Raw genomic sequence first — 16,225 nt, 5'->3', positions numbered from 1 at the left:
TTTTGTTTGAAATATTTTTGCTGTAAAACTCACCATTTAGCTGAAAAACGCGAAAAACCGATTTTTGCAAACTTTCACAATCAATAAATTTTTTTGCACAAGGGGGATTAGTGGGGGTTTTCATAATTCATTTATAATAGTATTCTGAATATTCATCCATCTGAACACCAATTTTTAGCTCTATGGGAATTTTTGTAACCTTCAAAGTTTTGTTTGACTGGACTAAAACGTTACTCATTTATTTAGTGAATTTCATAAAGAAAAGTGAATCGATATTAGTGATTGTCAGTGTCAGGAAAGTAAGTATCTACCTAACTATTTGTTATGTGCATAAAGTGATATTTTATATATTATTTATTTTACAATTTATTTTTAACAAAGGAAAATACTGGTCGGCGTGTTTTTTCAGTTTTCAAACTTGTCGCAGGTAGAATGCTTTAATGAACATTAAGATATTCTGTCAATGGAAATACCACCAGTAGAGTAGAGTAGAGTAGATTGAATATCACAGATTGGGGAGATTTTCAGTTATTCTCTCCAAAAATATTGATAATTAGCTGTTAATCCATTAAGTACATCCGTCTCATTAAAAATATGGCCCACTTCAAAACCGACGTTTACTTTGGTTCTGTTTGTAATGAGATAAGCAATAATAAATCATCATCTTGGTTTCTTAAATTTGCTGCGTGCCACATTTTCACATCTGCAAGTCCAGTGTCTCTACATCAATTGAATAAACATTTGTCCGTAAATATACAGTACTGAACACAGTATTGAAACACTTTAAAAAAAACTGTTCGAAATTTCTGTCCAAACGGTGTTTGTGTTTTATCTTTGTCCTGTCCGCTTGGTGGAAATCAGACATAAGAAATAACAAAGTGTGTTTACTTTTAAATTTCAAATTATGACAGCTGATGAACAGGAATTTATACTTTTAATTTAATCGTTTGAGGTGAATAAAATTCATTATATCATTTGCTCATTTTATTAAAAGTCATGGATGATAAAATCATTGAGAAGCATATAAATAAATATGAAATTCAAATATAAACATACAATATATTGCACCTAAGATTATAACTCCCTATGCCTACACATTGTACATTTTCTTGTTATATAAGATCTTTATTAATTCGAAGTAAACTTAGCGGTTTGTAACGGTTATTTATAAAATTAGTGAGATAAAAATTAATAAAAACACTTGTTTCGGGGAATTAAATGCATTTTTTTCCATTGGTCAAGTCGATTTTTATAATTTATTAAGATGAACGTCATTTCTATTTATTTGATCTTGCTGATGAGCTGGAGAAAGATTTTGTTCTTTTGGTTGTTCGTATTGTTGATCAATGACCTAAAAATAAAAATATGAAAAAATAATGAATCCAAATGTTTCTTCTCGAATAAAATTATTTTTGGTGTAAAAAGTCTACTGGGATATATTCTGAGTCAAAAGTCACGAATTCGTAGATTATTAAGGTATTGATTTTAACACGTTGACGAACTTGCGTCTATAGCCTCCAAAGAATGACGACAATGGCCTTCCAAAACGAAACGGTCGTTTGTAGACAATATGGCTATAGCATCACAAATGTGCTTTTACCAGCTTACAAGTAAAAGCATAGTGTCATGTTTTGGATACAATTTTTTAAGTTGAATTTAATATTCCATCTATTATACGACTTGCAGCTACAGTATGCACGTGGTTGTGAAGGGAGTAGTGCGATCGTATTTTTTTTTTGAATTATTGACACGATATTCATATTTCTGCTCAAAGTTTGCATAGCTTGACAAGTATACTGCAGCTGTAAATCAATTCCTAATCAAATACATAATTCCCGAATATGTCCAAATATTGATAGTTCCCATCTTGGCAATGACTTTCAAATTCTTACCTGCTGTTGATTTTGTTGAGGATGACCTTGTACTTGTGCTTCTTGTTCTTTTACAGCCTGTTGAGCAGACTGAGTTATTTGCTGGTTGACAGTTTGGGGAACCTGCTGCTGTTTATAATCTCTTTGAGAATCCTGGAGTTGCTGTTGTCCACCTTGTGGCACTTGCTGCTGTTGTCCACCTTGTGGCACTTGTTGCTGTTGTCCACCTTGTGGCACTTGCTGCTGTTGTCCACCTTGTGGAACTTGCTGCTGCTGTTGATATCCTCCTTGAGGAATCTGATGTTGGTTATATCCACCTTGAGGAACCTGTTGTTGATATCCTCCTTGAGGAATCTGTTGTTGATATCCTCCTTGAGGAATCTGTTGTTGTTGATATCCTCCTTGAGGAACCTGCTGTTGTTGATATCCACCGTGAGGATGCTGTTGTTGTTGGTACCCTCCCTGAGGAATGTGTTGTTGATAAGCATCTGGAGGTACTTGTTGATATCCTCTTTGTTGCATATGTTGCTGCTGATATCCTTGAGGAGGAACCTGTTGATGATATCCACCTGGTGGTAGCTGCTGATAGGCCGGAGGAATATTGTTCATAGCTTGCTGTTGCCTTATATATTCTGCAAGTTCTTCATCCGTGAATGGTCTTTGTTCATCAAGTCCTAGGTTTAAACAATTGAATGAAAAAATGTAAATTTTAGCACAGAAATATAGCAAAAACATTTAATACTAAAAAATAGTTTGAAGGTTAACCTTGCCATCCATGGTCTTGTTTGAAGTCGTTAGCATTGGTACGTGCTAGGAATTCATGAAAATCTATGAAACCATCACGATTTGCATCCATCTCTCTAAAAACACTCTCTCTCATTCTTTCCATTTCTTCAATTCGTTCACGCCAATCGTCTTCAGGAGCATCTAAAATTGTTGTGCAATATATTAGACAGGATGAAATTTTTTTTCGTAAACACATACTTTGTTGATACATTTTATCCAGTTCCTTAACGAATAAGGCCTTCACTTCATCTTGATCCCATAGACCATTACCATCTAAGTCGTGTAACATAAAAAATGTCTTAGGATCAAAGTCTTGTTGCATTTGATCCTGTTCTTCCCAGACTTCTTCTAATTGAGCTTTATGTCCAGGCTCATGGAGTTTTTCATGATTTTTATGTTTCTTTTCCATCTCCTGAAAGGTAATTGAAATTAATGCAAATTTTCTTCATTTTAATACCTCAGAATTTCTGACCTGATATTCCATTTCGATTTTTTTTCTTTCTTCTTCCGTAGTATGATTTAATTTATCTTGTTTTCTATATTCTTTTTCTAATTCATACTGCTTGAACTCCTCTTTACGTTTCTTATCAGCTTCAGCTAAATCTGCTGTGGTTTTGGCAATAAGTTTTTTCAAATCCTCAATTTCAAAAGTATGAGGATTTGAACGATCTACATGATGATGCATAGGGTCTTCGATATCTATTGAATTTGTATCTTCCAGTTTTCTTCGTTGTTCTACTAGTTGCTTTAATCTTTCTAATTCTATCCTTTTCAATTCATCTAAGCGAGTCCTAACATGATGAGAGACAAATTCTAACTCTTCTGCTATTTTTCCAGATCTAATTTCACTTTCGTCAGCCTTCTCAAGTTTAGCTCTAAAATCTGGATCTGATTCTAAAGCATTCACAACCTCTTTTAGATACCTACGAAAATAAAAAGATTATCACATCAATAAAAAAACTATTCATTCACACAATAATTCGTTTTATTAAATTGAGAGTAAAGTTACAACAACGTAATCATGGCACTTACAGGTGAGAATTATGATGATCTGCCATGAGTAAAATGTAAATCATATAAAGCCAAATAAAGAAAAAAATTTTAAATGTTGCAGAGAATAACAAAAGAGACAGAATTGAAGATGTATTTCAAAGGAATAAAAACAGATCATTCTATCAGGAAGTAAAAAATAGGATAGATCATTGTGGAAGCAGTTATATCTGGGTGAAGTTTAGACCAAGCACCATGAATGTAATATGCTAGAAGAAAATGAAGCTATGGATAAATGTAGATGTACAAGAAAGAAATTATTAACTTAAATGTTTTGGAAAACTAAGTAAACACTGGAAAAATTGTTGAAGTCAACAATTTTTTCAATATATATAACAATTGTGTAAGTGTGGTGCTCATAGACATATTCTACAGATGATTAAATACCTTTGTAGATAATATATTAGAATATCTGGCTGATTTTCCTAATAAATGATTATTTGAGCAAATTTGAAGAAATTCATTAATTTCAAACAATATGTAGATATACAGATACATCATAGAAAATGGACCAAGTTATTAGTAACCTAGAAATACCAAAAAAGCATTAGACTTGTGAAAGTGACAAGGCATTAGTGAAACCGATCCTCTATACGTAGACCTATTTACTCTAGTCTTGGAGGAAATAACAAGAAATGATAGAATATTGATAGAAGAAACCATATTCAATAATAATCACCAATTTCTAGCGTCACCGGAGACAACTCTGATGGCAACAGTAAGAAAGTATTTACAGGGGATAACAAGGTTAGAAAAATATTTGCAAAATTTGAACAAATTAGTAGAAATTAAACTAAATATATGATAATGAGACAAACAAGAAACAGAACAATTAAAAATAGCAGCCTTTGAATGGATACACATAATTTAAATATTTAGATGAGTATAACAATGAGATCGGAGAAGTTCTTAAGGAAAAAAATCGAAATTTTATTCTAAAGTTATGTAACAGTTTACGCTCATCAAGCCATTCAATTAAATAAGAAGCAAACATAAAATATTTGTAAACGATATTACACTAACTTTAATAAAGATGATGATCCAGTTATTTCATATGTTTATTATTTTTGTAATCAATTTGAACTACCTACATTATTTTAAAGAACGTTAGCATATTTTTTTGGAGCAATATCAAGGTACTGTGAACTAGAGGAGAAAATTGATGGCATTGTTAAAATATATGTGATGTGAAAAGATCTTCATGTTGTTTAAATGATTTCGACTTTACATTAATTAGACACACAACCTGTGCTTGTGTGCTTAATCAAATTGAGAAACTACAGAAGGAACTATGAGAAAATGAGAAAATTTTTTCAAAAACATGCAACAGGGTCACAGCAGTAAACGTTCCAGTCCTTCAAACCGAAACCAAGAAGTTATACCTGCCGCTTTGATAACCCTAAATCACGTACTAAGTCATTTAAATCTTTTTGAAAAATCAAATGTTCTCCGTACGCTGTTCCAAAGGAAATTTCTTAACTCCATTATTTCCCAAAACAATATCAAATTTGGATATTCAATGGTTGATAGATTCTCGCCATACACTAAACCAATGACACCTATAGCTGACACAGCACACATGGGGAACCCACTGTTTCTCTATCTCCGATTACAATACTAAAATACATGAAATAAGCCTTTTTCACATTTTTATGAAATGGTCTGATTTCTGAACTTCACTATAAATTGTTCACAAATGTAACAAAGCTTGTAAGAAGAAATTTTGCAACTGTGGCGCGTATAATTTGCCACTTTTCTCGTTAAAAAAAAATTATTAACTATATAAAATTTTTCACTTTAAAACTAATACGTAAACTAGATAAGAAAATAAATAACTCACTCTTTGAAATCGTTCTGCTCATAAATTCAGGCCTATTTAACAGCCTCAAAAATTTTTATTATCTTTAAAAAAAGAAACCAAAGAATATACAGAAAAGTGGTATGTGTTAGGGCTTTATGAATATTTTGAGGGTTTTCTGCATTAGGATATAAATGTGCCAAAGTTGCATTGACCCCATTTTGAAATAGTTTCAAATAATAATTGCCATTTAAATTGCCCTCGATGAAAAAGGGACCAACGCAGGCCAGGACTGGCCGGGTCCGCCAGGGCCCCCGGTCCCATATCTAATCTGCTTTTTATTGATATTGAAAGGGATTTATTTCATGATTTAGACATGAATAAAATTGTAGATAAAGTAGCTTTAATATTCAGTGTGTTGTTCTCAGTGTGTGTTATTCTAATATAACAACTTTGTAAACTATTACATTTACAGAATTTTTTAAAAATATTTTTATTATTTTTCTAGTTCCTAAAACCCGTCTTATAATATGTATTTGTATAAAAACCTAGCTGAATTTCTTCTTCTTTATTATAAGTGCCAAAATAGCGTAAAAACGCTTTTTCAAGTACCTAATTTTCAAAAAGTAGCCAAGGAAGAGGCTCCGAACTTTGCTGGTGTTATCCATACTCCCGGTAGAGTGCCTCTTCACAGGTTTTAGCTGAGGCCGTAAGTAAGACCCAATACGGGCCTGGCCAATGATATGTTTTCCAGAAATCCTTGCCCAAGCATTAACGTTTTAAAGGTATTGCATGTGTTCTTTTCTCATCCAATGAGAATTTTCCGTTGACTAGAGGCGGCAATTTGCCTATTGGTTTTATTGTTTAATGGCTTCATTTATACCCCAATATGACTATCCTGGTTCTCTCCCTCGCCGGAGTTGTGTGGTCCCAAAAGGGGTATTTTTGCGGTTACACAGTCTTAAAGGACTCGCAATATCGAAAACCTGGTAATTGTTAAAGTTTTATTACATTAAATTCTGCATTGAATTCGCACATTTTTCTGACCACTCGTAACATATTAAAGTTGGACTAGTTTTTTAAACAATCTATTTATCAATAAAGTGGTTAATATAAAAATAAAAGAGGAGTAAACTTTGTGAAGAATGAAACAAAAAGTGAACATTTTTCGACCAACCGTCTCCCTACAGTGTCGCTTTAAATTTAGATAATTTCTTAACATAGTAATCATCAATGATAACAGTTTTTTTAAGAGCTGTGTGTGCTATTTTAAACATAATACTAGAGCAAAACTAGTTTTATTAACATTAAAGGATATATAAAAATATATTATTAAAAAATAGATTTAAATAGAATACGATGCGATCCATTAAATTGTTATAAAGATGGAGACGGCATAATAAGTAACACAATTCATGTTATTAATTAATGATGATTTTATTTTACAATAATAAAAATTAGTTAAAGTAAATGGACAAATGGAAGGTCGTAAGACCACTAGACTCCTCAAAGTCTTCGCCCCATATATGTAGTCCAGGTCTTCTAGCTTGTCAATCTTGTTAGGTTAGAAGGAGTTTGTGCAGGATTTACCCTTGCAATTGGCACAAATCAACGAGCACTTCATCCCAGCCTTCCGACACCCACAACTACCTACGCACTCCTTGTGACAATTGCAGGAAATTATGGAGAGGGATGACTGGGAAGCTGGTTCTTTAGAGGTAGTAACAGAATCAAAAGCAAACTTTGGAGCCTATTAGCCCCAGTGGAGCGGTGTCCGGTGTCCCAACCACAGTTGTAGGTGCTTTCTTAAGCAATGTTAGCAGGCTGCTTCGGAAGTTGGTGATAGGTATGCCATGTTGAATTTATACTGATCGGATAGCAATTTGATGTCATGATGTTGAGTGTCATGCTCGGTTTGATTTCTTTTTCGAAAAGAGATTCATTTTCTACAACAGATTCACGACCTTCTTGTTAGTTTGCTTCAAGAGTGCAGACGTTGCGTCACATCCACTTATGGTGTGGTATATGTTTCCGATGGCATTTAAAAATATTTATATCGAAAATCCAATTGAAACAAATTTAACAATAAACGAATTTAATAAATTTCAGTAAGACAAGTGTGAAAGAACTCTTTTGATAGCTTTACTTACCAGTAAGCCTTAAGGGGTTAAAGGTGAAACTGTACGGTCGATTGTTTTATTCTACACGGAATTTATTTCTCTTCAATTTTTATAATAACCACTTTATTGACAAATTGGTTGGTTTAGACATTACCGAAAACGTTAATACAATAATTTTTTAAAAATATGGAAAATGGTCAAACTTTGGTGTGCAGTATATGGAAACAAGTAGTTAGAAAAATGTGCGACCATTCTCATCTCTCTCAAACGTTTATAATAAACATGTTTTCGATATTGTGAATCCTTTAAGAAATATTATCGTAAAACCGCAAAAATACCCTTTATGGGGGCTCAATGCGCTCCGCTCCCCAATTGTGGGGAGGAAAACCTAGGATAGATATTGAGGTAGAAATGAAGCTATTAAAACAATAAAAACTTTTGTAGCAATTATTTCTGATATGAGGTTCAATCTTATTGGACTATATTGGATAACATTGTTATCCACTATTTCCGTCATTTGCTCATAAAAATATGTTTTCTTATTAAAATTATATTTCTTAGGCTCTTGAATAGGTGTCATTTTATAGGGATGCATTTTATTTTCTTTTGATATGTTTACTATTGATATTGACAAAGTCTTATTGCATTTGCAGTACCCCCTTTTTTTTAAACTATGGAGAAAGTCTTAGAACAATACGTACAGTAAGTACGGCTCTTGCAAAAAAGCCACTTCACACCAAACAAGTCGCTTATCAAAAAGACAAGTCCACCACAAGTGCGCTTTTGATAAAACCTCACATCAGACCATCATAACGGCGTTAGAAGATAGGAAAGTGTAAATCCCTATTCTAAAATGGACCGAGGCGATGCTACAACATCGTATAGTAACATCAAGAATAAATGGAAACACTTCCCCTATTACTACACCACATAATGTGATGTCACGTTGGAATCAAAATGTGAAGTATAATGTATGCTGTATATCTGTTATAAAGTTATATTTTAGTTCCAAAAGTAACATTCAAAGACATGTCTATATATGTATATATGCTTATTGTATTTACTAGTTAAATTTCACGTTCTCAAGGCCGCCTGTTCCGTGAAATAACAGACTATTCAAAATATGATTAGCAAAATTATTCAATTTAATAATATTTTATTTATTTCTTTGAGCGAATCATATATAGGTAAATAAACAATGTTTTAAACGTAGACACTTTGTATTAAATGGAACTATCCTCTTCGAAATGTTTGGAACAAACACACTAAAATAAACTACATAAACAAGAGGTATCATATCTAAATATTTGCAGCCAGACTGAAACCGTTTTTGCTAATAATCCTACAATCGAATCGACAACAACATAAAATAAGTATAAGATAAAAGCACTGGATATTTAGTTCTGAATGTTATGCTTCATGTGCACGGTCAGTTCTTCAGTTTGGTTTCGCTACTAGACACAGGAAAGAATTGTATGTGAAAAAACACAAATTTGTGCAGTTTTATTAGGTGAAAGCTTTAGGTAAGAATTGTAAAATATTAATGTTTTTTCTCATATTATCATTATGTAGGCAAATTACTTTTTTTGGTTGCTTATACCAAGTGTTTATATGTCACATTACAGCTAAGAAGTTAACCTAACATGTTCACTTTTCTTCAAAATAGTCAGGTGTCAATTACTAGTTCCCATTAAGCGTGGATTTTTACTAATTGACACTTGGGTGTCAATAACTTGTGCATAGGATTTTTCTTACCATATAGTTTAATCCCTTTAGAATATAGAGTATTTTACTTGTTTTACACAACCTGTGCTTGTTAAAGGGTACATGAAGTTATATATTTCAGTAATGGACACAGGTGTCAATTACTAAATCAAAAGATGTCAATGACTAAAACATTGTTTTTTTTTTTTCAGAACGGGTCCAAAAAAAGTACACTGCTAAGCAAATGGCTAAAGCTATTGAAGCTGTACGCAACGGGGCACCTATACAGAGTACTGCAAGAGCCTTTGATGTCCCTAGGGTTACTTTGATGTATAAAAGCAAGGAGAAAAGTCCAGAAGTTTGCAAAATGGGTCCCACTACTTACCTAACAGATGAAGAAGAGGCTATTTTAGTAGATTGGTTAACTAATTTGTCAAAAAGGCAATATCCACCTACCAAAGAAAAGCTTTTGGGCACAGTGCAACTTTTCTTAAAGCCTTTTAAGACGTCACCCTGAACTAATGAAAGGATAAGTCGAAATTTATCAGCATCAAAAAGTAATATAACCGAAGGACAAATTCGCTCATGATTTCAGGAAGTAGGTGAATATTTTGAATCAAAAGGAGTTTCCGCCCTACTTAGTGAACCCAGTCGTATCTTCAATGCTAATGAAAGTGCCTTCTATCTTATGCCCAGAGACAACAAGGTCCTTGTAAAAAAAAGGCGAAAACAATGTATATGTAAAAGAGACGAGAAAGAAAACTTAAAAGTTTTGATGTGCACCAATGCTGCAGGACAAGTAGCCCTGCCAATGGTAGTGTACTTATTTGAAAGAATTCCAGCTTGTATCAAATAAGATATCTTTTGGATGGGGAGTTGACCGATGTGAAAGCGGGTGGATGTGTGGTCCAACTTTTTACGAGTACATTACAATGTATTCGAACCTTGGCTTACAGAAAAAAATATTATAAGACCCGTAATATTCTTTATGGGCGCACATGTTTCCCATATGACACAACCCTCGTCCTAATTTTGTGCTAGCAAGCAAATCAAAGTGGATGAATGGGGAATACAGAATTTTGGCGAGTACAAGATTTTGATCCGTTATTTAAGCATGCTCTGGAAAAAGATCCAACCAAATCGTTTATTATTGGCTTCCGAGCTACTGGGCTATGTCCTCTTGATATAAGTAATATTGACTGCAAGAAGATTGTTGGTTCTATAACACAAACTGCTGCTAACACCTCGAGCCACTTACACAAAGAGAAACATATGTACTTTAGTACATAGAGGCATCAGTTCCCATGAAGAAAATAAATCTATTTAAGGAAAACCTTACTTCTGAAAAATGGGGTAGTGAAATAGAAATTACTTCATTGTTTCTTTTTTGGAAATCATTGAAAGTCAAACTTCCAGCAGAAGAAATTGATGTTTAAAACAATAATACAGGCAAAGAAGTCCAAAATGCACCCGACGATACTGCTCCAATTTCCAAAGCTCAGAGACCAAATGAAATGCTCTCGACGAGTGGTCTATTTAACGAGAAGCTAATACAAAAAATGAACGAAAAAACGCCATCTAAGAATGCACCAGATACCAGTCCAGGAGAAACCAAATTTGGAAAGTTATATCCCTTAAATGTACCCACGCCTTTTAAGAAAGCTCTCTTTTTGACCAGAAGAGACTCTAAATCAAAAGAATAGGAGGTGCAAAGACAAAGTCCCGTTTGCTATCACCTCACAAACTTGTCAGAGTTAGAATGAAAGAAAAGAAAACGCGAAAAAACGTTGAAAGAAAAGGAGGATAAAAAGAGAATAAGATTAGAAGACAAGCTCAAAAGCAGAATAGAAAGGCAGATGAAGAAAGCTCAGAGGAAGAAGAGTGTGAAATGGAAATTGAAAGTGACGATAGTGCTGATGAGGAGCCAGAGAAAGAGTTTTCAATTCTTGCAGTGCCGAAAGACCTTGCTATTGGTGAATATGTATTAGCCAAATTTTTAGGCGGAAAAAGAAATGCCTCAACCTACAGATATGTTTGTATATGTATTATACAAAATACTCTCTCTCGAAATGAATTTGAACTAATGACAATGAAAAGTTGCAGTGCTGATAACAAGTCAACAATGATGTATCCTTTATAAGAAAGGATGCAATTTTGGGCAAGTTGGAGGCACCTCGTCTCTGCATATCCCGAGAGCGTATTAAATTTGAGTCTGAACGAGGTGTTGGAGTATTTGAAATGATTTAATTTGTAGGAATTGTTATCAAAATGGATATTTAATTATTTAGTTATATTGAAGTCTCAGCCTTTTGGTTAATGTTTAATATTTTTAAGGGCTTCTAAATATTTGTAAGAATTTTTTTATTTTTATATTTACTTAGAACTTCCTTTTTAAGTTTCACCTTTTTCTTTAATGATTGAAATTTTTATAGATTTGTAAAAGTGAGTTTGTTTATTTTGATACTTTTTAGGATTTTGTTAGACACTCTGTTTAATATAATGTTTCTAACACATAAATTTTGAGAATATTTACTTTTTCATTTTTTTGCATAAATTAAATGGTTGTTTTATATGTCAATAACTAAGACGTCAAAGACTAAAACATGTCAATAACTAGTGTGTCAAAGACTGATACACTCACATTTTGGTAATGTCAAAGACTAGTGCACCTTGTACAAAAACAATAATTAACCTAAAAAGTTCAATGAAATTCAATTTTTTGCAAGAATATGTATTTACACATTTTAAGAAAAGAACAAAAAGCCATTCTACAATTTCAGAATTTTAAATTTAAATAAAATATGTCAGAAATATAGATTTGATTGTGAAAAACATCCTTAAGGTGTCAAAGACTAATGCTTTCATCTTAATTATTGGAAAAAAATAAGAATGTGTGTGTTATTTTTTGATTTACGACAATCATTCACTATATTTTAAATCAATTTCATCTTTTCGACCAGAGGGTTTTGTCCACTGCTTTACCAAGGCATTTTTTTGGAAACCCAAATATTTAATACCCGTTTCATTGGTATTTCGATTAATTTTTTTGCATATAGCGACAGCTTTATGATCTCATAATAGAAAGTACAATCTTTTAAAAGAAAATAATAACAGTTGGGTCAACTGTATAATAGCTGCTGAATATAAAAAAATATCACAAACACACAAAAACCCAATAAATACGTACAACTTAATCTTTATGGCCAAGAAAACATTCTAAATTCCAGCGAGACGTTAGGCGCGGAGCGTATCAAATTTGTGTGTGTGTGTGTATCGTGCTCTTGATCAACCCCAGTAAAACATCACTAGTCCCATTTACAAGAAGAAAGAAGGCAAAATATCTAAGAGTCATCCTGGATGAAACACTTACTTGGAACAATCACCTTGACAAGATAATTGCAAATGCCTATATAGACTGTCACAAGATTGTAAGCAAGACATGGTAAAGCCTATAATGACATTCTGGGTTTATCAAACAGTCATCAAACTCATGATTACATATGCAGCTCGTATTTGGTGGTCGAAAACTGAACAAACAACAACTCAGAAAAAACAAGATTAAAAGGTTAATTTGTCTAGGTATTACAGGGCCAATGTCAACCAAACGAGCTGAACAAACAGCTAAAGAATCAAATTAAATCTTACTGTAGGGTCTAAGGTTCAGGTCTAAGACAATACAAAATATTCAAAACCATATCAGCTAACAAGTTTTAAGAACTTCTCATAATGACCAGAAACGACATGAAACTGTTGGTAGGTATTCTGACAGGTCTCTGTCCCATCAAATACTACCTTAAGACAACTACAGATTCTGCGAGCAAGCCATGGAAACAGCTTAGCATCTACTCTGCAAATGTCCTGCTATAAGGCTTAAGTGCCTTGAAGGAGTAGTACTAACACCTAGGAAAGTGGGATATAAAATATCTTTTAGCTATAGGTGCAGAGTGGCTGTTAAACCAAAATGATTCCCCAAAACAATCTACAATCTATCTATTGATTTATGGCTAACACTAAATGTAGTAGTTGCCTGCCCCATGCATATGGGTTTTCCTTAAACTCAAGCATCCCATCTTATTTGATTTTATCCTTAGTGTATTGACAACTGCTTTTTTACTGCCTTACTTGACCAAAGTCGCAATTGCTTCTCTATAATTACTCATTGTTCCTTGCGATATAGGCGGTAAATCAGGAAAAGAAGTCACTACTACTGTTTGGGTTTTATCTAAGTAACATATTATTTGTAAAATTATTATATGCATTTCTGTTGGTCTAACTATTTTTCAAAATTTTAAGTTATCGAATTTTAAACTAATATTAGAATAATGACAACTTAAAATTACAGAACAATTATTTGCTGGGGCAAATTAAACAAACTAATATTGCCACAGAAACTCTTCAAAGTATTTCAAAAATATATAATAATCTGAGTATATTATAGTGAACTTTTTTAATATAATTTTATTCTATTTTTTTTTCAATGGATGCAATAATCTTTGAAATAATAACATTTCCAAATAAAAAATGATGAGACCTTTTAAACAATACATCACAAGGCTATAATTCCCATTAAAAAAAATTGATGGTGTTCCCGTAATTTGAAGGGAATAATGTCAATGTATAATTAAAAATGTATGTGTTTCTGGAGTTTTGATAAATATGTAACCAATATAATGAATTTATTCAACTTACTAAACGATATCTATAATACATAAAAAAGAATATATGACTGTAAAGTAAGACATAGAAAAATATTTCCCATCACTGTTATGTAATGTTTTGACTTTGAAAAGTAGTGCCCTTTACTTTTCAAGCAGAATGCTGCTCTATAAAGGCTCATTTTTGAGGCCACAAGATGGGAAGTAGAAAATCACATTTTTTGGTGAGGGTGTGAAAATGACAGTTCTAAAGACTTTGTAGGGTAGGATTCGACCTAAAATGAAGTGCTTTGATAATTTAGAATAGAATGCTATTTTTTGCGGTGAATTTGGGGTAACAAATGCAGAAGGATAAGAGTCAAAGACCTAGGCATTGACTCTCAGAGTGACGAATTCAGGTATTATGTGGAGTGCTGCCAGATTGCTGTCAAATGTCACCAATCTCACTCCAAAAACTCATCGCCTCGCTGAAAATTGATTTCATTGTTTTTTGAGATTCCATGCCAAGTCACCTATTACTTCCTTTGGTAAGTACAGTTTCCAAGGTTCACTTCTGGTGTGTGGCATTCTGAGTCAAATCCACCAGTCTCACTCCAAAAACTCCTCATCTCGGGAAGATCTTGATTTAATCATTTTTTGAGATACCGTTGCTAATTCACTTATGACTTCTGATGTGCTGCAACCTAAGTAAAATGATAAGTTTTTTGTGCGAGACTAATGGTCTTTGATACTCTTGCACCACTCTACAGCACACCAGAAATAAACCTTGAAAATCCTAGTTCCTGAAGAAAGTCATACATGACTTAGCATGGCACCTCAAAAAAGATGAAATAAATATCTTGAAGAGGCGATGAGTTTGTGAAATGAGATTGGAGGCTTTCGACGGCATTTTGGTTGCACTATACCCCACACCAAAATTGATCACACTGCACATTAATGCCTATATTGTAACTCTCGCCTTTCTCGTCCATTCTCCTTTTTAAAAATAGCAATTTATTTTAAATCATCAAAAGCACTTCATTTTAGGTCCAAGCCTATTCGACACAGTCTCCAGAACTATCATTCTCACACCGTCACCATAAAATGTGATTTTTCACATCCCAATCTGAAGCTTCAAAAATGAGCCCTTTAAAGTAGCACTCTATTTGAAAAGTACAGGGCGCTATTTTTAAGGTCAAAACATTATGGCACAGGAAACTATTTTTTTGTGGTCCCAAAACTCTCATTTTACAGACTTAAAGAATATGATTACTAAAAGAAATGAATGCAAATTACCTATGATATTCCATATAATCTTCTAATCCATTCACTTCTGAATCATGTTCTTCCTCTTTCTTTTGTGTCACTGGAGGAGCATAACATACTTGGATTGTCAAACATATGGATAGAAAGTATAACCACTTCATTATAACTAATGTAGCAAGCTAAAATCATCACGATAAATAAAACTGACAAAATTACAGAAATATTCTTAATGTCAACTATCAACAAAATATATTTCAATTTTAACCATAGTTTCAGTAGGGCCCTAATTATTATAAATAAAAATATTGTGGATATATTGTTCTGAATATAATTTGAAATAAATCAATTTCAATTCCAAGTAAAGCAATTTGTCATGGTTGTATGTTTTATCATTTACCTGTTATGTTTATAATTATTGTGGAAATCTCCAGCTACAATTTTTTGAAGAAAAAAACATAATAGGTATAAATTTTTAATGGAAAAAACTTGATCACAAAAATTAAGTATCCCTTTCAAATGTTATATCTATAATTTTAAAATAAAAAAATAGTTCAATTATGAGAACTTATTTCAAATTAAGAAAACCAATATATGCTAATGACAGAAGTAACTAATTGATACAGTAGGTACAAAATAAAAGCTTACTTATGAATTACACCACAAATAGTATGTGTGTATTATATTTTTGTATCTGGTACTTATGGTTTTTATTGATGTTACCAGTTTTTACACTTTTACGACATCCTTATCTTTATGTTTATTAATGTAATGGAGTTTTACACATATGTGACGTGTACTATCACTATCTACCTTTTTTTTATAGATAGTTTACATGGATGAGACAAGGTCAATTTCATTTTGTATTATCGTCTTAGAGACCTAGATGGGTCTGCCAGCATAAATCCAAATCAAATCGGCAACAATTTCCGTTCTGATTATTATCTCATTATCATTGTGTATTAAACGTTATCAATCCATGTGCTAAGTTTGTATTAT

General features: G+C 32.8%; 1 protein-coding gene across 3 annotated transcripts; it reads right to left on the bottom strand.

Moving 5' to 3' along the window:
- Positions 1-969: 969 nt before the first annotated feature.
- LOC130445912 (nucleobindin-2) lies at positions 970-16,150 on the bottom strand. 3 transcript variants are annotated; one of them, XM_056781811.1, is made up of 7 exons: positions 15,875-16,150; positions 15,260-15,408; positions 3,130-3,580; positions 2,856-3,069; positions 2,637-2,798; positions 1,893-2,545; positions 970-1,351 (listed from the first exon to the last, which is right to left on the bottom strand). In XM_056781811.1, the coding sequence occupies exons 2-7, from the start codon at positions 15,388-15,390 to the stop codon at positions 1,250-1,252; spliced, it is 1,713 nt and encodes a 570-aa protein (XP_056637789.1). In that variant the 5' UTR covers positions 15,391-15,408; positions 15,875-16,150; the 3' UTR covers positions 970-1,249. The 3 variants fall into 3 exon arrangements, with proteins under 3 accessions (XP_056637789.1, XP_056637790.1, XP_056637788.1); XM_056781812.1 differs by having other exon boundaries at positions 15,950-16,150; XM_056781810.1 differs by having other exon boundaries at positions 15,627-16,053.
- Between the last annotated feature and the right edge of the window lie 75 nt (positions 16,151-16,225).

This window comes from Diorhabda sublineata, chromosome 6, assembly GCF_026230105.1.
Source record: "Diorhabda sublineata isolate icDioSubl1.1 chromosome 6, icDioSubl1.1, whole genome shotgun sequence".
NCBI classification, from domain to species: Eukaryota; Metazoa; Arthropoda; class Insecta; order Coleoptera; family Chrysomelidae; genus Diorhabda; species Diorhabda sublineata.
Note: the sequence above shows the minus strand (reverse complement) of the source record. Positions and strands in the feature narration are given on the sequence as shown.

Excerpts from the sequence above, each read along its gene's own strand:
- LOC130445912 (XM_056781811.1), bottom strand. The coding sequence starts at position 15,390 with ATGAAGTGGTTATACTTTCTATCCATATGTTTGACAATCCAAGTATGT. Across the intron at positions 3,581-15,259 it reads GATTATATGGAATATCATAG|GTATCTAAAAGAGGTTGTGA; the intron begins GTAATTTGCATT and ends TTATTTTCGTAG. Across the intron at positions 2,799-2,855 it reads GGATAAAATGTATCAACAAA|ATGCTCCTGAAGACGATTGG; the intron begins GTATGTGTTTAC and ends CAACAATTTTAG.